At 35.7% G+C, this 24,133-nt stretch overlaps 1 protein-coding gene across 4 annotated transcripts in view; it reads left to right on the top strand.

Annotated features, from left to right (window-relative positions):
* LOC113094271 (smoothelin-like) overlaps positions 1-24,133 on the top strand; it is a 62,479-nt gene that overhangs the window by 21,577 nt on the left and 16,769 nt on the right. For all 4 annotated transcript variants that reach the window (XM_026259975.1, XM_026259973.1, XM_026259974.1 and 1 more), the window contains exons 7-10: positions 2,302-2,663; positions 3,606-3,660; positions 5,609-6,121; positions 14,162-14,235. In XM_026259975.1, the coding sequence (XP_026115760.1) occupies positions 2,302-2,663; positions 3,606-3,660; positions 5,609-6,121; positions 14,162-14,235 (1,004 nt within the window). The remainder of the gene's footprint in view (positions 1-2,301; positions 2,664-3,605; positions 3,661-5,608; positions 6,122-14,161; positions 14,236-24,133) is intronic.

The raw sequence follows: 24,133 nt of genomic DNA, 5'->3' as shown, positions 1-24,133 counted from the left end.
TTCATTCCAGCTAAACAAATCTGTGCATCTAAAAAGATATGATTGATAGACTGTTGTTGGGTTTGACATGCACATTTTATAGCCTAGCATTTTTCTGCGAGTGTGGGGAGCGTTTGTTTGTGCTGAAGGAGAAGAATGCGTCTGGGGTTTGGATCTCCGAACTTTATTGCCTGCCACATCACTTGTGGTAAACAAAGCAGACAAGATGGTAATCAAATTAAGCACTCGACTGGGCCAAATCCTCAAGACCTCACAATAACACGTCTTAAACGCTTCATTTATATTCCCTTAATTGAGCGAAGAGAGTCATTTAAGGGAGTTTCTGATTGATAATACCAAATATTTTATTCTATATACATCTCAAATTAGTTGCAATCTTTCATTTTTTCATTTTTTAAATATTAAATGGAAAATCCAACATTCTCAGAAGCATCTTGCTATAGAAAGTTCAAATAAATCTTATAATTACCATAACTCTTTAATTTAAGCAATCATTCTTTAAGGAGGGTAACACTTTAGAATAAGGTTCTATTAGTTAATGTTAGTTAAAGTATTAATTAACATGAACAAACAATGAATAATACATTTATTACTGTATTTATTCATCTTCGTTAATGTTAGTTAATGAAAATACAGTTACTCATTGTTAGTTCATGGTAATTCACAGTGCATTAACTAATGTTAACAAGCACAACTTTTGATTTAAATAATGCATTAGTAAATGTTGAAATTAACATGAACTAAGGCTTATAAATGCTGTAGAAGGATTGTTCTTGCTTAGTTCATGTTAACGAAAGTAGTTAACTAACATTAACTAATGGAACCTTATTCTAAAGTGTTACCTTAAGGAGTATATCCTGAATCTATAAGCAATGTAAAAAATGCAGTGTACATTTAGAGCACAGACTGTACTCTGCTCCTTCAGAGATCGGAGAATGGTGGAAACCCAACGATACTTCCTGACCAGATGTGAAAAGTATCAGGATGTCGGAAAGACTGCTTTCCTACAAATTACAAGGATCTGCTCAGAAACGCTGTTACCTTAAAAGAGCATTAGCTCTCTCTCATTACAGCTAGAGTCTGAGAACGACGCGTGAATGTGGATCTCTCCGGTATTAGCAGTGAAATTACCTTTTTTTGTGCGTGTGTCACAATCTTTGCTTTTGCCACACTATAAAAACATCTCGGCTATTAGGTTTGAATTTGGGAACTTTCAGTAACTTCTGCACAGTTTTAACGGTTTTATTAATAATAAAAAAGAACAAGAATATTCACATTTGAGCTTTTGCATGCAAGCGTGTAAAATTGTTAATATTTTGCTGATAGTCAGCTAAGGTTGGACTCCTGTGTCTAGAGCAAACTCCTGTGTCACTTCCTGTGCCTGCCTTGTATTTTGTGTCTGGATATCTCTGTCCACCCAAACAGTGTTTGCTGTGGGTGTGCAAACATTCAGGAAATGTGAAAGGAAATGTCCTATCTCCACCCAGCATGCACAGCTCATTACAATAACCATCTGACATTCCTTTGGCTTAGTTCAGTTCGTTTTGTCTGTGCCTGGCAGCATAAATTTGCTTTTATATGTGGTAAACCTAGCATTTCACCATACATGCTGGTGTAGGTCTCGCAAGTCCCCTGAAAGAAATTTAGTATGCAGTATTCATCCATTCAGTATGCATTGAGTATTTTTAGCTAGGCCTTGCCCTACAATGCAATGCAATTCCTAATTGTCTCATATTTTTTGAATGCTAACAGGACACACATACACGCGCACACACAGAGACCGTAATATTCAGGATCTGATAACCAATAAACCAAGATACATTTTTATTTGTAATGCGTAGATAGAGACTACTTCACCAAGACTACATGATATTAGAGGAAAAATACTTTTTATAACATTTATTTAGCACTGGAAAATTGCTTGTTTTACTACTGTTCAAAAGTTTAAGGGTTAGTATGAATTTTAATGTTCTTCTGTACATTGAGTCTTTTATTTGATAAAAAATACAGTACAAACAGTAATATCGTGAAATATTAAAATTTAAAATAGCTGTTTTTTGTTTGGAAAATGCCAAGCATGGTTCACTTTCACTAGTCCAGTTTTAAAATAAGTAGTAGGAACGGAAAGTTGTGCTGAGGTTGAAACTTGTACTGAAATGAGATCGAGTCCAGTGTTTTTTCTGGTTTTCTCATTTTGGTCCACTTAAACTGAGGTTAGAATAAGGGTGTTAAAATAACCAACCTCACAGCAAAGATCCTGTTTTAATGTACTTGGTTACGTGTTTGTCACTTCTCTTGTAGCCTCGAATCCTGACATGGTTTTAGTACTAGATCCTTTGGTCAGAGAGAAAGTCTCTTGCCCTCTGACCCAGCGGATCCAATGCGATCATGGCTCACCATCCTCTGAAGTCATTCCTTCATACCGAGAGCGTTCAGACTCCGGAGAATCGAATGATAGCAGCTATCATCAGAGAAAGAGGCTGAACTCCAGCGCCTCAGACCGCAGTCACGACTCTCTGTCCACTGCTGGAGAGGAAGTCAGGGCAGCTATGAATTCAGAGGCTCTGCAGATGGATCGAGAAAATGGCGTGGAGACGACTCCCTTTCAAGCATGCACACTGAATGAGACCAGTACAAGAGCTGAAGACATCTCAGGACAGAAGGTAAGGAGAAATGAAAGGAGTCTCATGGGAACACTTGCTCTGTTTGTTCCACCAGGAGGTACTATTTGTCTCTGTTTGAGATTGTCCTGTTTTAGCTCTGTGAATCCATCCATCACTTGCTCAGACATTCCTCAGTTCCATAACAATGATCAGATGTGAATAAGAAAGAATCCTTGGTGGTGTTTGGCTAAGAATCACTATAACTGTTGATCATATTTAGGGTTAGTGGGTTTTATAATTTATGTGGCTTGTTGAAGAGTGTGTGTTATTACAATTCTTGTTTGACTGACAATAAAACGGTCCAAAAAGTCCATAGATCAAATCTAGAGACCAGAATTTAGATTCTGCATGGTAACTTATGCTTAAAACCACTCCAAACTACACCACAGTGTAACAAATCCTACAATATAGTGAAATACATTACTGTTCAAAAGTTAGGGGTTGGAATGTTTTTTTTTTTTTTTATGTTTTTGAAATAAGTATCTTCTGCTCACCAAGGCTGCGTTTATTTGATGAAAAATACAGTAAAACCAGTAATATTGTGAAATATTTTTTACAATTCAAAATAACTGTTGTCTATGTGAATATATTTAAAAATGTAATTTATTCCTGCGATCAAAGCTGAATTTTCAACATCATTACTCTGGTCTTCAGTGTCACATGATCCTTCAGAGATTATTCTAATATGCCAATTTACTGCTTAAAAACATCTTATTATAAATGTTGAAAGCAGTTCATATTTTGTAGAAACTATAAAAAAAAGAGTAAAAGTTTCTTTCAAAATTATATTTTGGTATTTAACTCTTGATAAAACCTCTTAATGAATATAAATTAATATATGTTTACTGCTGTAAAAAGAAATTTCTGCAACTGTAACTGTTTCATGCCATGTTTTGTAATGCTATAAGTTAATTTTGATTTTTTTTTTTTTTTTTTTCTTAGATCACATCAGGTAGAGGTGCTCTGTTGACTTCTCTTGCTAATGGCAAGGACACAGGTGAGCAGTTCTGCATGTCCTCATAAAAATACTCCACGAAAGTAAGTTAATGGGATAGTTCTCCCAAAAATGAAAATTTGATGTTTATCTGCTTACCTTCAGGGCGTCCAAAATGTAGGTGAATTTGTTTCTTCAGTAGAACACAAACAAAGATTTTTTTTACTCAAACCGTTGCAGTCTGTCAGTCCTATAATGTCAATGGATGGGAATCACGGCTTTGAGAGTAAAAAAAAAACATACACAAAAAAAATTAAACTCCGCGGCTCGTGAAGATAGATCGATGTGTAAAGACTCAAAACAATCGGTCTGGGCAAGACACTGAACAATATTTATATAGTTTTTACCTGTGAATTTCACCGCGATGTCTGAACTTTTTTTTTTTTTTTCTTTGCTTTACAGCGGATTGCAGACTTAGGTTGTGGTAATGCACTTATATCTCTCAAATGGACCATTGAAACTCCTAATTGAGATTGTATTATGGTCCATTTGAGAGATAGGTGGCGGTAATGCACTTATGAGTCTGCGATCTGCTGTAAAGCAAGATGATGACAACGCAGGCTGAAGAAGATGCAAACGCGCAGATAAAAAGCGCAGATGATTTTGTGTCACGAGCCACAGGGTTTAATTTGGTTTTGTTTGTGTATGTTTTATGACTCTTAAAGCTGTGATTCCCATCAACTTACATTATACGACTGACAGACTGCAATGGTTTGAGTTAAAAATCTCTGTTTGTGTTCTACTGAAGAAAGTCACCTTCATCTTGGATGCCCTTGGGAGTAAGCAGATAAACATCAAATTTTAGTTTTTGGGTGAACTATCCCTTTTAAAAAAAGTTGGATTTACCTGTGCCCTAGAATTTGTTAATAATTTAGTTTATTATTTATAATTACACTTTCTCTATTTGAATATGACTTGCATGTATTGTATAACTGACAATATAGTTGGTCAGCAGTAAGTCAGTGTCCTTCTGGTTTTGTTTAAAGTACGGAGATGTCACCCTCTTGCAGTCAGCAGGCCAAATTCCAAGATCTTCACTCTTCGTTGTGACCTAATAGGGCCATTACCACATTCACAAGCTTAGAGGCCCAGTCCAGTCTAATGCTTTAATCAGTCTTTCCTGTCTCTACCCTCTTCTGCAAAAACCAAAACATCCTGCATGACCCATAGGGATGAAAAATCCCAAACGAGATGGAATTAGTAACCTTAGGTTCACAATTGTTTATTCTAGACACAATGAAATTAGATGGAGAGCAAGTGAAGACTTTTGATTTAAAGGGATAGTTGACCATATTTGATATTATGTTTATATGTGAATTTATCATCATATACTGTATGCAATATCGTGCCTTCAGAAGAATTGGATTAAACCGCATGATTTTTATGAATTGCTTAATGAACTTTGTGAAGTTTTGGCGGAATGGACTTTCAGTGGAGGGACAGAGATGTCAGGTTTCATTAAAAAAAATCTTTATTTGTGTTTTGAGGGTGATATGAGGGTGAGTAAAGGATGACAAAATATTCATTTTTGGGTGAACTGTCCCTTTAAATCTCATGCTTTCCTGCTTTAACCAAAAACAAAACGAAAGGTCCAGTGATCTCATATAGGTCTCTTCTAGAGGTTCAGAAGATATATCAGAGATTGAGATTTACCAGGATACCAAATGAAATGTCTGAGATTTAATAACTAGCATTTCTCATCTAATTATTTTGAGACTACATGATTTGAGCTGTGGTAACCAGATTTTAGAGTTTATACTGTTAGAAATGTTTGCAGTTGTTTTTTTTTTATTATTATAATTTTAAACGTACATTAACACTTTACTTTAGCAACCAATTATCACTGTTAACTAGTTGCTTATTAGCATGCATATATACTAGCATTTTGACTGTATTACTAGTACTTCTAGAACAAATATGAATGCCTTATTCTGCATATTTTTATTTTCAGATTTTATAAACAAAGCCTCATTCTCCGGGCCCATCATTCGTGCAAACTCCGTTCGTGACAGGATGCGTAAATTCACCGAACCTGTTACGAGTGCACCTAAAATCAGCCACAGTTCTTCTCATTCTACAAACACAGTGTCTGCTGAGAGGTCCTGGGACACCTCATCCTGTTCTTCCTCCATCCCAAAGAAAGAGAGGAATGTCACTGAGAATGTGTTGGCCCAGCCCAGGCTTTTCTCCAGCCAATCACACGCATCAGTGGGCGGCTCACATGGCCGCACTGAAAATGTCAGGCGTGCATGTAGCGATTCAGAAGAAGTGCAGACTCCTGAGGGAGAAACATCTTCAGGGACCCACGACACCCAGGGTGAACCCGAGTCCAACATGAAGACCTTCCTCAGCATTGAGATCAAAGATGGACGAAACCCAGCTTCACATTCTTTGTTGTCATCATCCTCTACAGCCGTAAACATGAGCCCTCGAATCATCACATCTGCTGCTCCACAGAGAACAGGTAAGCAAAAAATCAACTGATTCATAAAACAGACACAAATAAATGTAGTTATGTGTTTTTGGTTCAGAACAGTTGTGGGAGAATTGATGGATTTGTATGAACTGAAAAATAAAATGAGAACATTTAATGCAATCTATATTGATTTGGGGGAAAAAGTCTCTGCCAAATACATAAATATGTAAATGTACATATAATTGAAAAAAACTTTGTGTCAGTAAGATTTTTCTTTTTTTTGAGAATTGTTTTAATAATACCAAATAAATAAAAAGTGGCAATTAAAGAGATAATGTTTCAATAGATTTCTGTTTTAAATTAGTGATGTTCTTTTGAACTTTCTATTCATCAAAGAATCCTGAAAAAATTTAAATAGGAAAGCAGAAAATTTATAATAATCAGAAATGTAATGTTTCTTGAGCAGCAAATCAACATATTAGAATATCCAAAGATCATGTGACATTCAATACTGGAGTAATGATTACATTTTAACATGTATTACAACAGAAAACAGCTATTCGAAATTGTAATAATATTTCATAATGTTACTATTTTTACTGTATTTTCGATCAAAAGAAATAAGACTTCTTTTAAAAACGTTCAAATATATTCACATAGAAAATGGTTATTTTACATTGTAAGTTTGGCAAACAGCACATGTTATTGTTTCACTCATAACGTCGTATTCAAGCCATTCTTTCACAAATAATTTAGACACATAATGTTTTTTTTTTTTTTTTACTTCTCTGAAATCCATGTTTAAGTGGCTTAACTCCAAAAAAGTATCGTATATTTTTATTTGAATCAAGTAAGTTTCATGAAACCCATATGAATGCCTTATTCTGCATATTTTAGATTCCTTAACTCTAACCCATACCTAAACTTACAGTAACAACTACATTATTAACTAATAATAAGTACCAAAATGTAGGAGTGTGAGGAAAAAGTCGTAATTAATAGAGAATTGGTTAATAAACTAAAGTGTGATCTAATGTTATATTTTGAAAACAAATCTTTTTGATATAATAATTACATTCATTATTATTTTTATTTTCAGATTTTATATTTGAATCAAGTAAGTTTCAGACTACTATTTCTGTGTTACTAAAATTTTTGCAACACTGAAATAGTAATCTGAATCTTACTCCAAAAATGCTTGCAGAGTGTTAATTTTAGACACCTTTTATCTTTATGCATGTTTATCTGTAAATCTGCTCCAACATTATTTTGGTGTGCGTGTTTCCAGGATACAAGTGTAAGATGTCAAATGCAAGAATATAGCATCACTACGGACTCTTATTTCTCATCAAAAATAAAGAGCTGACATCAAAATCATCAGTGCCAAATTTTTCAATGCACAAAATAATGATGCTTATTTCTCATAATCACAGTTATAAAGATGACATCTTCAGATCATTGTTTTCAAACTTCTAAAACAATTCTGTTGATTTGCTTTGTCAAGGCATCCAAAATAAGGTATAAAATATCCAAAACACACAATGCCTTATATTTTTTTATATTTTAATGTCCATTTCTATTAACTAGTAACTACAACTTTTGCCTCAAAACCCTAATTTGCTGTTTATTAATAGTAAGGTAGTTGTTAAGTTTAGGTATGAGATTGATTAAGGGATCTAAAATATGGTAAAGCAGAATATGGCATTAATATGTGCTTTATTAGTACTAATAAACAGCCAATGTGCCACTGAAAAGCATGGTAGTAGTGAGAATTGGTACTTAAAATAAAGTGTTGCCATATTTTTTTGAAAAAAATCTGATTTGGTTCCATTTCACATGTAACACAACTTCAAGTCAGAGCAAAAAAACTCCATTCTTTAAATTTGTTTGCTATGTATCCAAATAAAAGGATTTACATGACGAGAGACTAGCAATCTTCTTTTATTCTTATAAAGTTCAAAAACATTTTTACCATATATTGTTTTGAACATAAAATGCATTTTAAAGGATCATTATCCTAAGAAATCATGGTCCTGTGTCATGTTTCCTAAATTTGAACAAGTTTTTGAGCCCTATTGGTTATAGTTTAATATCTTGTATTGTGTTAAATAACATGGCTCTGTCAGCGCTGATAGCCTGTTGATTAGCAAACTGACGTTCCATGCAATTGCGACTCGAGGTCGAGTCCTGACCTGTTACCAACTCTCAACCCCATGCTTTCCTGTCATTCTCTACTATCCTGTCCACTAAAAAGCATTAAAATAGCCAGAAAACAAAAACAAAAACCAACAACGTATTTCTTGCTGATTAGATGGAAATTAAAATTTTACATTTTCTTTAAATACCTAGGGCCCATTCCCATTGATAATCATAGTAGTTGAAAACTACTGTATCTAGCTCTTTAGTTTCGGGTTTAAGCTGGAATTTTGTATGAAAATTGGTTTTAGGATTCATTCAGATTGGTTTTAAATGATGATTATAAAACTGTTCCTTAGTAATGATGGATTTTTGTCTAAAGTAGTGAGGTCACAGGCCTAGAAAGCTGGAAAGGGGGAAATGGAAAGCTAATTACTATGCATTTCACAGATGCTTTTATAGGGAAGGGGAGTCTGAGGGAGCTGATGGAACAAATTGGAGTGCATGGCACCCATGTTGGAAATTTTACCCTAAAATGAAATATTACCATTCATTCCTTTTCCATGATTCAAGTAAAGTATGAATAAGCCTATTTAGTGGTTTTGCCTATAAACTTTAAAAGAATCTCTATTCTGGTTCCTTTCAGCCGGAGTGGATTTCACCCAGTCTGCTTGAATGGTACTTATGAATGTGAAATCACAGTAGTTCACCCAAAAACTAAAATAATCTCATTTTAGATGGTTTGCCACCCTTATGTCCCTTGAAACCCATATTGTTTTTCTTTTTCTCTGGAAGACAAGATTTCCATTCAAAATGAACCATGACTAGCAAAAATAAAATTCAAAACCTAGTGTCTGGTTTACTGGAAGTCTTCTGAAGGCATATGGTAACTTTGTTTAAAGCCTACTTATAAAGCTCATATTATTGACTTAGTTAGTGAATATGTGTCACTAGTCTAAAGTGTTACCAAAAAGACCACATTTTAATTTCTTGGCCTCATCTGAGCAACATATTTTCCCAGGCTGCAGTAGCATTCTGAACTCTTGTTGCTTCCTCAGAGTCATTTTTGTGGCTTTTTTCTGAAGTGTTCTTGATGACACTGAATGTTAAGATTTGACCTTTTCTAAGTACCATCTAGAATGTTTTTTTTTTCTAGCTTCTGGTTCAATTGACAGGAAGTGGAAGTGCACGATTTCCACTTCCAAAAATTTGGATGTTTTGCATCCATTCCTCAATTTATGAACTAGAATTTTGTCTTAATTTTTACATGGATTGAAGGAAATCCCTTTATGCCGATAGTGGGTCATGCAAGCAATATTAGCTAACTTATGCTGCATAAGTTACTGTGAGTTGCTACCAGACTAATTTATTTAAGAATATAATTTGCATCAATTTTTGTTTAGCATCGTCTAGGTTCTGAAATAATCTAATGAGCTGAAGTACACTTCATTTGTAAAGCATTTAATTCACTGAATTATTCAAAAAATATTCATGGCCACATGGTAATTTTGTATATTTGTATATTTTACTTATAGCATTTAGATATTCATTATATAATGTATTGTTTAGTATATTTTCAGAATTAAAATGCATATAAAAAGCTTGCATATATGTATGTGTGTGTGTGTGTGTGTGTGTGTGTGTATGTATGTATGTGTATAAATATATATATATATATAAACAAAAAAATATATTTCTTATTGTTTGATATTCAGTTGTTTTAATGCATACTTTCTACAAGTACAACAGTGCTTTTTGTGTTGATATCTTACAATGCATTATAAGATAATTAATGCGTTTAAAATACTTTACATTATGAATAAAGTCTTCAAGTAAAGAGTTAATAATAATTTCATACGTAAAGCATTTTTACTTGCATTTCCATTAAAAATAGCTTATCTTTATACTGTTCCAGTGTATATTGAACATACATAGCTATGCCATACCGTCACAGTGATATCCATAAAATTACCATTGTATTTTGGTTAACTGGCATGTGTTCCTAAGGACCCCTGTCATATAATCATAATTCACATGCTAGGTCACCCTCTTTCACCCGCCTGATGCATAAACACAATCTCTATTCTCCTCATTTTGTCATATCTCTGTCTGTCTGTCTCTTCTCAGTATCATCAACAGACTGTATTTGTCATAGTGCCACAGCTCTGTCAAATCTTCCTTTTTTGGAAGTGCTTTGCTCATCCTTGCTTCTGAAAGGTCTCGCAGGCAGTGGAAATGAGCTTGAAAGCCTCAGGACATTTAATGATATAGACCTGCAGTAAAAGAGTGTTTACCATCTCGCTGAACCACATAAGGACACTGACGTATTGTGTAATCGCTCGCTAACTGATGAAGATACCATAAACAGAGTGGGCTGCTTTATTTAAGAGTCATGTACACTCTCTGATTTTGTCAGCATTGTGTTCTTGAACAAATAGGTTTTTATTTGGGAATTTCTTGACGTTTTTATATCTTTAAAACAAACCAGATCTCTTGGGATAAAATATGAAGGTTTCAATAAATACTGTCAATGTTCTCTTGGAGAAAAAAACATAACTTAATTCATTAGATTGGAGAAAAGAAATCAAGACACTTTTTGTACACCAGTGCATCTTAAAGTTTGGATCATTAAGATTGGTGAATTTTTGAAAGAAGTCTCTTTATTATCACAAACCTATATTTATTCAGTCAAAAAATTGAGGAAAAACAGTAATATTTAAATATTATTACAAATTTTATACAACTATTTTCTTTTTCAATATATTGCAAAATGTTATTTATTGCTGTGATCAAAGCTGTCTCCAATAAGCATTAATCCACAAATGACTTTTTTTTATGTGGCTGACACTCCCTCTGAGTTCAAACAAACCAATATCCCGGAGTAATTCATTTACTCAAACAGTACACTGACTGAACTGCTGTGAAGAGAGAACTAAAGATGAACGCCGAGCCAGATAACGAACAAAAGATTGACTCGTTCTCGAGTCAAGGCATCGGTTTTCGGATAACCAGTAGTGATGGGAAGTTCAGTTCTTTTCCGCAAACCAGTTCTTTCGGACAGTTCAATTCAATAAACCAGTTGAAGAAAACTGTTCATCAGTTCTTTTGCGCTCGATGTAATGATGTCATTGGCGATGATTGCCCTTGATTTAAGTCTTCGGTTTACCTGCACTCATAACACTAGCACAGAATCAATCACCAAAAGAACCAGTTTGGTTCAGAAGCGCTGTTTGTCAGTCTGCTTCATACTGAATCGGTTCTCGAATCGGACGTGTCCGACAGAAACAGTTCTTGAATCGAGCAGTGTTAATTTCGTTAACAAAGACGACGATGAAAAATATTCGCTAACGAAAAATTTTTATGTGACGAAGATGAGACATTGATGAGCTAAAAAATAATATCTGATGATTATGACGAAATTTATGCCGCGTTTTCGTTAACTAGATGAGACTGGACTATAATTTTATTTGAGGACTACCGGACATTCAAAATGCATCCGATAGACTATTCTATTTTCTTTCAAATTGTGCGTCCCTGTCATTGGATTGCGATCGGATAAGAGCCATTCGCATATCTGGTCAGTTTAGCAGCCGCAGTAGATGGATAGACTAATAAAAAGCAAATTAGCGATCTGAAACAATGGCCTCACCCGAAGTGGTAGGGATGAGTTGATCAGACGTCCCGTTTTTCCTGAGCGCCTCACATGATCTCACACAGCAGATAGTCACTGCTAGCTTTTCTGCACTCACACGGTGCATTCATACTGAGGCAATTTCACTCAAGCACTTCTCTTTCTCCTTACAGTTGTGATGCGTTTTTGCCACATTATACAGACAGTTGTGCTACTACAAAATGTCAAGAAACAGTTTCCTCTATCTCCACTATCCAACGGAGCCAGCTGTTTTGCGGTTTTGTGCATTGGCTGTGAAAGTACTGACATAATCATATTTCCATCATCATCCCGATTTAAATCCTAAATATCAAACATGTTTGATAATAATCGGGGCTGCCCCGATTTGTGTGCGAGCAGATCGGGAGGTACGAGATTCGATCGGTGAATGCCTCGCATTAGTAGATAATCCGCGCTGAACATTGGGACAGATCGAGGTGCTCGACAAGATGTTTGCTCCGATTCTCAGGAGGGGGAAATCGGGGCTAAAAATCCTGTAGTGTGAGCCAGGCTTTAGTGATGGCGGCATAGGCCGGCGACACACTGGATGCGTGGCACAAGCTTCTCAGCCGCGTGGCTTTTCGGTTTTTAATTCGGCTCCCATGTTAACAGGTTAGAGCTTACAGACCGCCTGCGTAAGACACGCGGAAAACGCGCGCATGCTAGAAATAGAACCGACGCCTATTTTTACCGCGACACGCGCGTGTTGGAAGCGTTTCCAGGCAAAATATAATAGAAAATTTTGTTTTTATGTCATTTTGTACACAAATACATATGAATTCATGATATTTTGATATTTGAAAGTCTATAGGTTGACATAAAATTCAGATATAAATGTCATTTAAAAAATAAATAAATAATTATCGATTTTCAAATATTGCACCTGTCAAACATAATCTATTTCGCCGTCAATACTTTTGACGGTGTCCTTTATCAGTAGGCGTAGGTGTAGGTGTGTAAAAAAAAGTTGATATTGTTCTCATGAAGACAAGAGCCTGGTCTGTCAACGGTCTCCCTTTACAGCAGCAGCGCGCTCACGCCACGCAGCCAGTGTGTCACCGGCCATAGGTGAAATCATGCTCGCGCGCGCGCGCCCCACTTCCTCAGTTCTCACATACAGCGCGCAATCAGTTCTCAGCGCTCAAATACACACACAACAGTCCAAATGTTTATTGTGTAGAGTATCTCACGTAAATATAGTCGGTTATGGATTAAGTGAACTGAACAGGTGTGTGAAAACTGAACGTGTTTCAGTATTTCATGCATGCCTTCCGTATTAAAGGGACAGCATTCCAAATTTAAATACCTGTCAATAATGTTACCCAACAAAAGATGTAAAGTAAATGTATACATGTATCTAAAAAAATTGTTTAATTTGATTCTCTATTGTATATGTCTAATTGTGCTTCTTTAAATATATATATATATATATATATATATATATATATATATATATATATATATTATATTATATTATATTATATTATATTATATTATTGTATTAGAAGCTCCTTTTTTTCCCTTCTGTTAAAGGGATAGTTCACCCAGAAATGAAAATTGCCATAATTTATTCATGATTTTCCAAATTCAGTCCTTGATTCAAATTTCTCATAAGCTTAATTGATTTGGTCTAAAGAGATTTGAAAACTACATATAAAATTGCTACCAAAATAAATTCTGGTAACTACAGTTTGGCTAAAACTATTGACTAAAAGTAATGACTAATATCTTGTATCGTCATTACAGTATTATACAGCATACAGTATGAAAAAAAAAAGTCTGACCAACCTGACCTTTCTGTAATCATCTATAAATGAAAATGGAAAAAGACTGGATCCCATATGTATATATATTTTTCGGTTATTATTTAAGTAACAAAAACCATAATTTTTTTTATGGTTTAATTTTAGTTAACTATAATAACTGTAGCCAGTACACACTAATGTGGCAAGGGGTGTATTTGTGCTCAATGCTGAACAGCCAGAGAGCACAGAGGGCGTTGAGCAGTGTTTACATTAGCAATAATGTGACCATGCTAATTTATGAGCTCTATGTGGTGCCATTGTGGTAGCTTACATAACAGACTAGGCTCCACTTCAGTCTCATCCACTCCAACTGAAGCTGTATTTAACATCTGAACAGTGCTGTGTAAATATTTCTTAGGGTGGTATGATATTTTCAAACGTACACCATCATTAGACATTTTTAAGAAGCTCACTCTCATCTAAATCTTGTTAGTGTCTTAAATGTTCTCATTTTTCTGTTTTTCTATGTTCTCTCAGAACTGACGCTTGGTTTAAGAGCAGTGCCATTCAAAGTGACCAGCTCAAGTCTCTCATCAGGATCCTCTGTTAAGGTATTTAACATACACACACTGTTTTAACACAAAACAAAGCTATATTTGCATGCAGATGAAGTCTCTACTCAACATTCTATTAATTTCCCCCCTGAGGTCCACTTGTAATATTAGTCAGTGTTTTTATTTTTTATACAATAAACAGTAATTAAATTTCTTCTCTCTCTGACCCTTATAATTAAACAGATCATTTTTTTTGTCCTGCTGTGCCTTTAAGGCCTTTACATAAATGACATCTTAGCACGTTAAATGAGTGACAGAAAAATAGTTACTCTCACTGAAACTTTTAAGCAATGTATGTGTATGTGCTTTCACTCATGCACTCATCTCTCTACTGCCAGATCTCGCTAGGAAAACAAAGCCAAAACAAGCGACTTGCTTCACCAAAATACGCTCTAATACGGTACTCAGTTCTTTAAATGAACATAAAACAACATGACTGGCCATAAATAAGCATCTTTATGAAAAACTAAGCTGAAAAGTGCAGACATGGCAACACAAAAAGAAATGCACACTTTTTATAAACAGCAACTTTTATGAGCATGAACAAAATGGGGCAGTTATGGCCTAGTGGTTAGAGATGTTGGACTTGTAACTTGATAGGCATCATTGCAATTTTGGTAGTAAGTCTGATACAATGCCACATTTAATTGCAGTTGAAAATTTGTGTGTGTTGCAGTCATCCAGTCTCCTCAATAGCTAATACTGCACAGAACATAATAAACACTTAAAAGCACAACATCTGCAAACCTGTAAACAATTGAGGAAGTTTTGTCATTTTGTCCTTGTGAAAATGAAGTACACTTAAGCACTTTAGTAAAAAGAGTATTTATACAAACCATTCAGACTGGATTTAGGCTATGTTTACACATGTACACAGTTTTCAAAATGATTCGCGTTTACACACATCCGTGAGAATGGACAAAAATGCTGTATTATGTATGCCAGGCCAGTAGAGTTCACTGTCACTAAGTGATGATTATATGATGTATATGATTTGTCTCCACTGTTGGTTGTAATATTGACATAAATCCACACTTTGCTGAAGTTTGCGTTGGCAAACTCTTGAGCAGCTACAAGAGGACCAGTGTTTTCCGCAGGAGGTGCTGTTGGAGTGCTAGAAATTGTGGAGTCCTCGTATACGTCTGTACACAAAGCAGTGCTTCGCTCACAAACACTGCTTTATCAGACATTACATGCGAGATTAAATTAAAATGACAGTCTGTTTCCTTCAGAAATACAGTAATATAAAAACACCTGCACCAGGTTTTGATCTTGAAACGTGCAGTTCTCATGTTTATTCAACAAAGTCAAAGCCTTTTGGAAAACTTATTTGTGGCAATCATTTTTTGATATTGTGGCAGCCCGCCAACACGGAGTACCATATACTCCGACTTTGTTGGTTCCCGCTTGCCTTTAAAATCAACATGTACTGCGTATGTCTACGTACCTAACACATACTATGCACCCACATGACGTCAACATTTCAAAGATTCCCATATAAGGTGTTTACACGGAAATGATAACGGTGCCGTTTTTCAAAAACTTGCATTTTGAACCCCTTTTTCGAAAATAAGTTTTCAGTTCCCAAAACGCCATTGTCGTGTAAACGAACAGTTAAAATGCATACATTTTTTGGCTGAAAACGTTGTATAAACAGCCCCTTAGAAAGTATTAAGATATTTTTACACATTTTCACATTTTGTTGAAGCCGTGTGCCAAAAACTATTTTTTTTCCACATCAATCAACACACTATACCCAGTAATGACAAAAAAATAAATAAAATGATTTGTGATAACATGGAAATTGTTTAAAAATAAAACTATCAAGTTTCACATTCCATAACACAGTACTTAGTTGAAGCACCTCTAAAGCTGGTGATTGCAGCTTTAAGTGTTTTGGGTCTGATGCAACATGCAGATATTCTGCCTCTCTTTTTTGCTTAACCTCTCAAGCTCTGTCAGGTCGCACAATTTTATTCAGGTTTCTCCAGAGATGTTTGATTGGTTACTCCAGTCAATGTGTAGAAATATTTCAAATATAATCCAGAGAAAATAGATGAACCTGAGCTAAATTTCAAATGTTTTAGGGAAGGCTTTTGTCATTGTGATAGTCAAGGTGAAATCTGCTGTAATCACAAATCTGTTTGTCATAATGGTTTAAGGAGCACTTTAGTAAATGGTTGCAACATAACAAAAATTTAAAAACAGTCTGAATACTTTCCATTGTACTTTAAAAGAATATACTTAAGTGCAGTGTTAATTTTGACACGCAATTTTAATTTAGTTTTAGTCTTAGTCTTTTGACTATAATTCTTTTTAGTTTTAGTCAAGTTTTAGTCATCTGATTTGTTTTAATTTTAGTCTTATTTTAGTCGACTAAAATTGCTTGGTATTTTAGTCGACTAAAATTGCTTGGTATTTTAGTCGACTAAAATAAGACTAAAATCAATAACAGATTTACTAGACAATTTTTTACAGCTGGTATAGGAAACAAACTTAACCAAAATATATAAAACACAAATTCAACTTTATTTCAACACAACTGTGTCTTTATTTCGATTCAAAAGCTTTTATGCAGCAACAAACACTGTCATGATAATGTAAACAATAACTAGCTGCCAACTGACCATCAATAAAAGAAAAATAAAGTTAGGTCCAGGACCTTAAAGCCTTAAAGCTTACAGCTGAGCTGAACAATAAGTGCATACATTTAAAGTAAATATTTAATAAGCTGGGTGGATAAAAAAAGATTTTTTAAGGTATTCATTTGTCTAGCAATATTGTATGTTTTAATTACTACAATATTGCTAGATTAGTATGTATAATGATAGGATGTGAACGTTCACGTTTCACATGACTAATATATAAATATTTGTGGTATTGTCAACAAGTAGAACATTATAAAATATACTAAACATTATTATTAATCAAATGTATGTATCATAATATTACGTATTAGTATTGTGCTCTCATCTAACTTGAAGAAGGGGCTATTTTACAGTACTTTTCAGTTCGTAATATTTAATGCTACAACATCTACGCACTGCAGTCTTATAATTTTGCTTAGCTCAATAAACAAAAGAACATCGTTGTGAAATTACATTTGAGAAAATGTCCGTGTGGCTCGTCTGTAAATGTCTTTTCAAATTGGTTGTGTTCTTGCCACGAATGAGCGCTCTGCGTGCTTTACACTTTGTTTTGTTTTGTTCGTCTTCAAACGTGAAGTGAGCTGTGGACATTTTGTCGCTCTTTTAGACATCACCTCTTCGAATGCCGACTTCCCGGGAGCTCATTTAAAAACTGAAAACCATCGCTTCACGTCTCAATAAGTCAGGCTCTGATTGGTTCTCTTCTCTCATGCAGTCTCGCCTGTTCCGTTTTGCCGGTTCTTTCATTCCTCGCATCTCTCCAGTCTGCTGATTTGATTTTCGTCACACAGTCTATTTTCGTCTCGTCCTTTATTCGTTGACGGTAATGTCAATCAATTTAGTCATAGTTTTAGTCTCCATCAGTGCCTTTTTTATTAGTTTTCGTTTCGTTTTCGTCCGCAAAAATATATTCGTGACGAAAATAATGACGAAAATATTTAGTCAACGAAATTAACACTGCTTAAGTGTGAACCGAATCTAATGTTTTTGGGTATTTAATTTAATTGAATGTTATTTTTGATTATTTGCAATTTGGAGATTTAAGTTGGGCTTAATCACAACTTTATATGTAAATGTATAATTGTGTCGGTTGACTTTGAGATATGGTTAAAGTGTACTGCTGCTTGTATTTAAATATATTTTTAAATACACATTTGTAATAAAGCTGTCATTCAGTACATTTTAACATCTTTAAATTTATCAAATAACACACTAAGGTTAAAATTAAAATCATGCTTTAGTATTAGTCAACACATCAAAATAAAAATATTTTTAAAACATGATAAAAGATAATTGAAATGATTTAAAATGTAATTTAAGCAAAACTCTTCATTTAACATTGTTACAAAGTGTACTTTTTGCTCAGTTCACATTGCACGATTTTCAAATCTTGGGATCACCATTGTTTATACACTGCACGACTATCTGGGGTAGCATTCAATTGCTGCGGTGTTCAAAATGGCCACACTGCATGACTTTACAATAGGAAGAATCGCAGACAACTCTGTCTGGTCTGCAAACTATGTTTCATATAACTCCTCTGCAAACTTCCCGCTGCCCTGTATCTTACTCTCTCATTGGCTGTTGGTCATCGTTGATGTGTTTTTCAGTCAGCACTCATTTTACACCGCAAGAACGGGTCCAGATATTTACCATGCCAAATATTTATTGAGTGTCTGAAACTCTTCCAGATTGCGACTTTGAAAATTCACACTGCGTGATGATTATCATTTGCATGAATGAGACCCGATTTGCCTCCAAATATGGGCATTTGTTGGGTATTTGTTGGCGATTTCGCGAAACCTGTCGGCAAGTGAAATTCAGGTTAAAATCATGCAGTGTGAACTTGGCATAAATTTGTTGAGAAACAGTCATGAATGTGTCTCTTTAACTACACGTAAGTGGTCTTTGTTTAGTATTGAAAAGGTGCCTATTTGCATAACTAAGGTAAATAATTTGATATCTAGTGAAAACGTGTCTTTTGCTGGTTATTCCTGTTGCGTCTGTAACTCGTGGGGCAGTGTGGAAATCTTGTTAAAGGATAAGTACTGACGCTTCATTAGCAGGTTGACGAGGCTATTTTGCACAAATGAGGGATTAACATCTTGGTGTGAGAGCAACAGAAGAAAGAGAAAGCCTTGAGAGAGAACACGGACAGCAGGAATCATGATTTGAAGGCAAACGTGTAAACGGCAGTCTGGGTCAGAGGTAAAAAAAATTAGTAGCATTTGAGGATAGTGATTGCTGTGTTGTGTACTAGCAAATGTGAACCGCTGGAGTTAATGCATACTCTGTAGAGGTTTGGATGAGCTTTATTATAAATTCCATGATAACTGCAATGACAGACAAATGTCTAACAGTTTATCATAAAGGATTGTGTGGTGCCCTTTGTTTTTCTCTTCCTTTGCAAGCAATTTCCTGGATTGTGATTTGAGGTACATATTGTATTAGATGTAGGTCAAACTGTTTAGCACTGGTGGGAAGGAAATTAGAATCATGGTTTGGAGAGACTTGATGAGAAAACCACAAGGAGTGGTGTGGGAAATAATCTACAGCTCTTCCGATTACAAATGTTTTCTGTGTGAAAGCAAAAAAAGCTGCTCAAGGTGACAATTACAGCTGATCAATATATAAGGGAATTTTGGATCAATGATATTTCATGGTATAAGAAATTCAATTCAATGCAACACGACAGAAATGGAGATCATGACCAAATTTGAATTATTATTATTATTATTATAGAGCTGTCCCTGTTTAGGACACATTGTAATAGACAGTTTTTTTCCCCAATATTATTCTTAACATGTTTATTTAGTATATTTATATTCTCTGTATTTTATGTGTAATTACTTTGTGTTTTTACCCCGGCTGTGTGTAAATGTCTTATATGTCAATATATTTGACAAAAATCTACTTATTTCTCAAAATGTATGTATAACATTGTTCTGAATGGAAATAATGGATGTCATGGATGTCTAAATGTTTAATGCATCAGCAAAAATCTAATAATCATGGCATGTTTTATGGCATAGTTTATATATATATAAACTATGCCATAAAACATGCCATGATTATTAGATTTTTGCTGATGCATTAAACATTTAGACATCCATGACATCCATCCAACACACACACACACACACACACATATATATATATATGAATATATATGAATTGTATACATTTATATGTCTAGTGCCAGTGAACATACAAATGTAAAGACTTTGGGTCTGGAGTAATCTGTGCTATTTAGAAAGCTTCTAACTAAAGTCACTGACTAATTCTGGACATCCACCACACAATGCCAACCTGTACTTTTCACTGCTCTTTCCTAGAAAGAAGCAGTAGCTTTTTAATTTCATACATGGATGCCTATAGGATGATGTTCCAAGCCAAACAGACATTTTGAAACTTTTCCCGGCAAAGTACTGCTTGTCTGTTTCTTGCCGCTGTACTTACCTTACATTCTTCACAGGGTTTGTTTTTTGGCCACTCTTTTACAACTTGTGGTGGTATATTTAGTGCTCTGTTTTGAACCATGCCAGATATTTTTAGTTGCATGGCTGTCAGTAAGTCCGATGGTAAGGCATTGTTGATCGAATGATCCCGAACTAATTGGAAAAGCTGTCTGAGCCTCAAATATACACTAATGCAGTCATGCTATTGAATGATCTGCATCTGGGTCAAGAAGTTCAGAGGTGTTTTGGCTACTCAAAGTTTCCTGATGACAGATACAGTGCTTTAGTGATGCACCTTATGTCAATATAAAAAAAGATCTGCCAGTACTTCAGTTGCACTGCAAACAAGGGCTGTCCCCTAATAGTCATCTAATCCTTATTAAACCAGAAGGGGCTTGGTCGACCAAAATTGTCGATGTTTAGTCGCAGAAAAAAAAATCCACATTGGTGAAGTCACACAGGACAGTAACTGCTGATCTATGGTAAAAAGGTACATCAGGGAGAACATCCAAACGCTCGCCTATCAGTCAACGACCACAATCTTAAATATGTAAATCTTAAATTATCTGAAATATGTAAGCATTAGCAACTTTACAATGCCGCTTAATCTAATGTTAACATAGAGAAATATCCACTATTCAACTGTCTGTGCGGAAGCTGAACAGGACTTGCTCTTAAAATACTCCGTAATTTTTGGTCATTCAGATAAGAGTAATACATCTTTCAAATGGGACTCTACGTTCATTTGTGTGCACAAACAATAACGACAAAACAGAAAAGTGAGAATTGCTCCCTACAATAAAGTGTGACCCAGTTTATTTATTCATCCTGAATCATTGAGGTTAAATGCCATATTACATAACAATGTGTTAGTTTTAGGAACATTTAAGTCTTTCTAGCTGCATTATGCCTTAAGAACAAATGGGGCAACCAAATAAAATACAGTATCAAACTAGCTTGTAGTTATTATATGTGTATTGTGGACTTCACAGTTAAAGTAAGAACTTACAAACAGCTGATGCAACCCTACACTGCTGATGTAGTACATCTAGGGTTCAAGATCGATCAGACACCCTTGAAAAAAAGCTAATAAACCATTTGTGCCTTGGGTTTGCAATATGTACATGTGGTCACATTGTTCACCGCTGCTCTGCAGACTTTGTTCTCTGCTAGTGAAAGGTGTGAAGGACAAGAGCTCTAAAAAAAAAAGAGAGAGAGAGCCAAGGGCTTATGGGCGATTGCCCTCTGGAATAATAGCTATTTTGATAAATAGATGACTGTGGCACCTGAGTTAATGGGAGCTCTGGGGACAGAATTCCATTGGCTGATGTGTTGGACGGCTGATGGTGGTCTTGAGTGAGGTATAAAGGGCTGGGGTTTGTCTCAACTGGGAGTCGAATTTAGGCATATTTTGTGTTGTCTATACCTATTGCAAGGCGATTTGCTCTGATTGTTTGTATGAATTTTAATAGTTGGAACTTTTGATGATTATTTGGCACCTGTTGATTAGTTACTAGAGAAGCAGCCAAACAGACCATGCATGGTGTCAGTTTGGACTCCACGCTAGACCTAGGCAACCAAGTCAGTTTCCAGGAAAATCTGGATCAAGATTGTGCCGAGTTGGGTCTAGAGGCTGTGATCGGAGACATTCTGGTACAGACCGTTGCAGACGATGAAGATGAAAAAGCAATACAGGTCATTCTCAAAAAATTAGCATATTGTGAAAAAGTTCCTTATTTTCCATTATGTAATGATAAAAATTAAACTTTCATATATTTTAGATTCATTGCACACCAACTGAAATATTTCAGGTCTTTTATTGTTTTAAAGGTCCCGTTGTACGCGCTTTTTTGAAGCATTGATTGTGTTTACAATAAGCAATATAACATGTGTTCATGTTTCGCGTGTAAAAAAACTCAGTATTTTTCACACAATTCACCTATCTGTATACTGCTGTTTTCACTGTCACAGAAACGGGCTGATGACTTCCTTGGTCTATGAAGCCTCTCCTTCAGAAATACGTAACGAGTTCTGATTGGGCCAGTGGTACCTGTGTTGTGATTCGACAGCAGCTGAGAGCAGGCTGCCCTCCTGGAAACGTGATTGGTCTAGAACGCACGTGCTGGAGATGTATTTATAGTCACAGGAGGAGCGTTTTTACTGACGAGATGCGCATGAAAACCGCATTCGTTTTTTTGCACAGCCCTAACATCTAGTTAACAAAGCTAAACAGCATTGCCCTTTGTGTAATAAGTTACAGAAACTGTTAAACGCACCAACTTAAATAATAATGTAGTCCAAACGGGTCGTTTTTTGTAGGCGAATTCTGTTAAATCAAATATCTCGCTTGGCATTGAACTTTGAGCTTTAGAATTTTACAGATATTATTTATACTCTAACAACAACATTACACACTAACTAAAGTTTAAAACATGGAATCACGAAGAAGGGGACCTTTAATACTGATGATTTTGGCATACAGCTCATGAAAACCCAAAATTCCTATCTCAAAAAATTTGCATATTTCATCCGACCAATAAAAGAAAAGTGTTTTTAATACAAAAAAAGTCAACCTTCAAATAATTATGTTCAGTTATGCACTCAATACTTGGTCGGGAATCCTTTTGCAGAAATGACTGCTTCAATGCGGCGTGGCATGGAGGCAATCAGCCTGTGGCACTGCTGAGGTGTTATGGAGGCCCAGGTGCTTCGATAGCGGCCTTAAGCTCATCCACAGTGTTGGGTCTTGCGTCTTTCAACTTTCTCTTCACAATTTCCCACAGATTCTCTATGGGGTTCAGGCCAGGAGAGTTGGCAGGCCAATTGAGCACAGTAATACCATGGTCAGTAAACCATTTACCAGTAGTTTTGGCACTGTGAGGTCGTGCTGAAAAACGAAATCTTCATCTCCATAAAGCTTTTCAGCAGATGGAAGCATGAAGTGCTCCAAAATCTCCTGATAGCTAGCTGCATTGACCCTGCCCTTGGTAAAACACAGTGGACCAACACCAGCAGCTGACATGGCACCCCAGACCATCACTGACTGTGGGTACTTGACACTGGACTTCAGGCATTTTGGCATTTCCTTCTCCCCAGTCTTCCTCCAGGCTCTGGCACCTTGATTTCCGAATGACATGCAAAATTTGCTTTCATCTGAAAAAAGTACTTTGGACCACTGAGCAACAGTCCAGTGCTGCTTCTCTGTAGCCCATCTCCTGCACACGCCTGTGCACGGTGGCTCTGGATGTTTCTACTCCAGACTCAGTCCACTGCTTCCACAGGTTCCCCAAGGTCTGGAATCGGTCCTTCTCCACAATCTTCCTCAGGGTCCGGTCACCTCTTCTCGTTGTGCAGCGTTTTTTGACACACTTTTTCCTTCCCACAGACTTCCCTGAGGTGCCTTGATACAGCACTCTGGGAACAGCCTATTCGTTCAGAAATTTCTTTCTGTGTCTTACTCTCTCGCTTGAGGGTGTCAATGATGGCCTTCTGGACAGCAGTCAGGTCGGCAGTCTTACCCATGATTGCGGTTTTGAGTAATGAACCAGGCTGGGAGTTTTTAAAAGCCTCAGGAATCTTTTGCAGGTGTTTAGAGTTAATTAGTTGATTCAGATGATTAGGTTAATAGCTCGTTTAGAGAACCTTTTCATGATATGCTAATTTTTTGAGATAGGAATTTTGGGTTTTCATGAGCTGTATGCCAAAATCATCAGTATTAAAACAATAAAAGACCTGAAATATTTCAGTTGGTGTGCAATGAATCTAAAATATATGAAAGTTTAATTTTTA

This window comes from Carassius auratus, unplaced genomic scaffold, assembly GCF_003368295.1.
Source record: "Carassius auratus strain Wakin unplaced genomic scaffold, ASM336829v1 scaf_tig00215316, whole genome shotgun sequence".
In the NCBI taxonomy this organism is placed as follows: Eukaryota; Metazoa; Chordata; class Actinopteri; order Cypriniformes; family Cyprinidae; genus Carassius; species Carassius auratus.
Note: the sequence above shows the minus strand (reverse complement) of the source record. Positions and strands in the feature narration are given on the sequence as shown.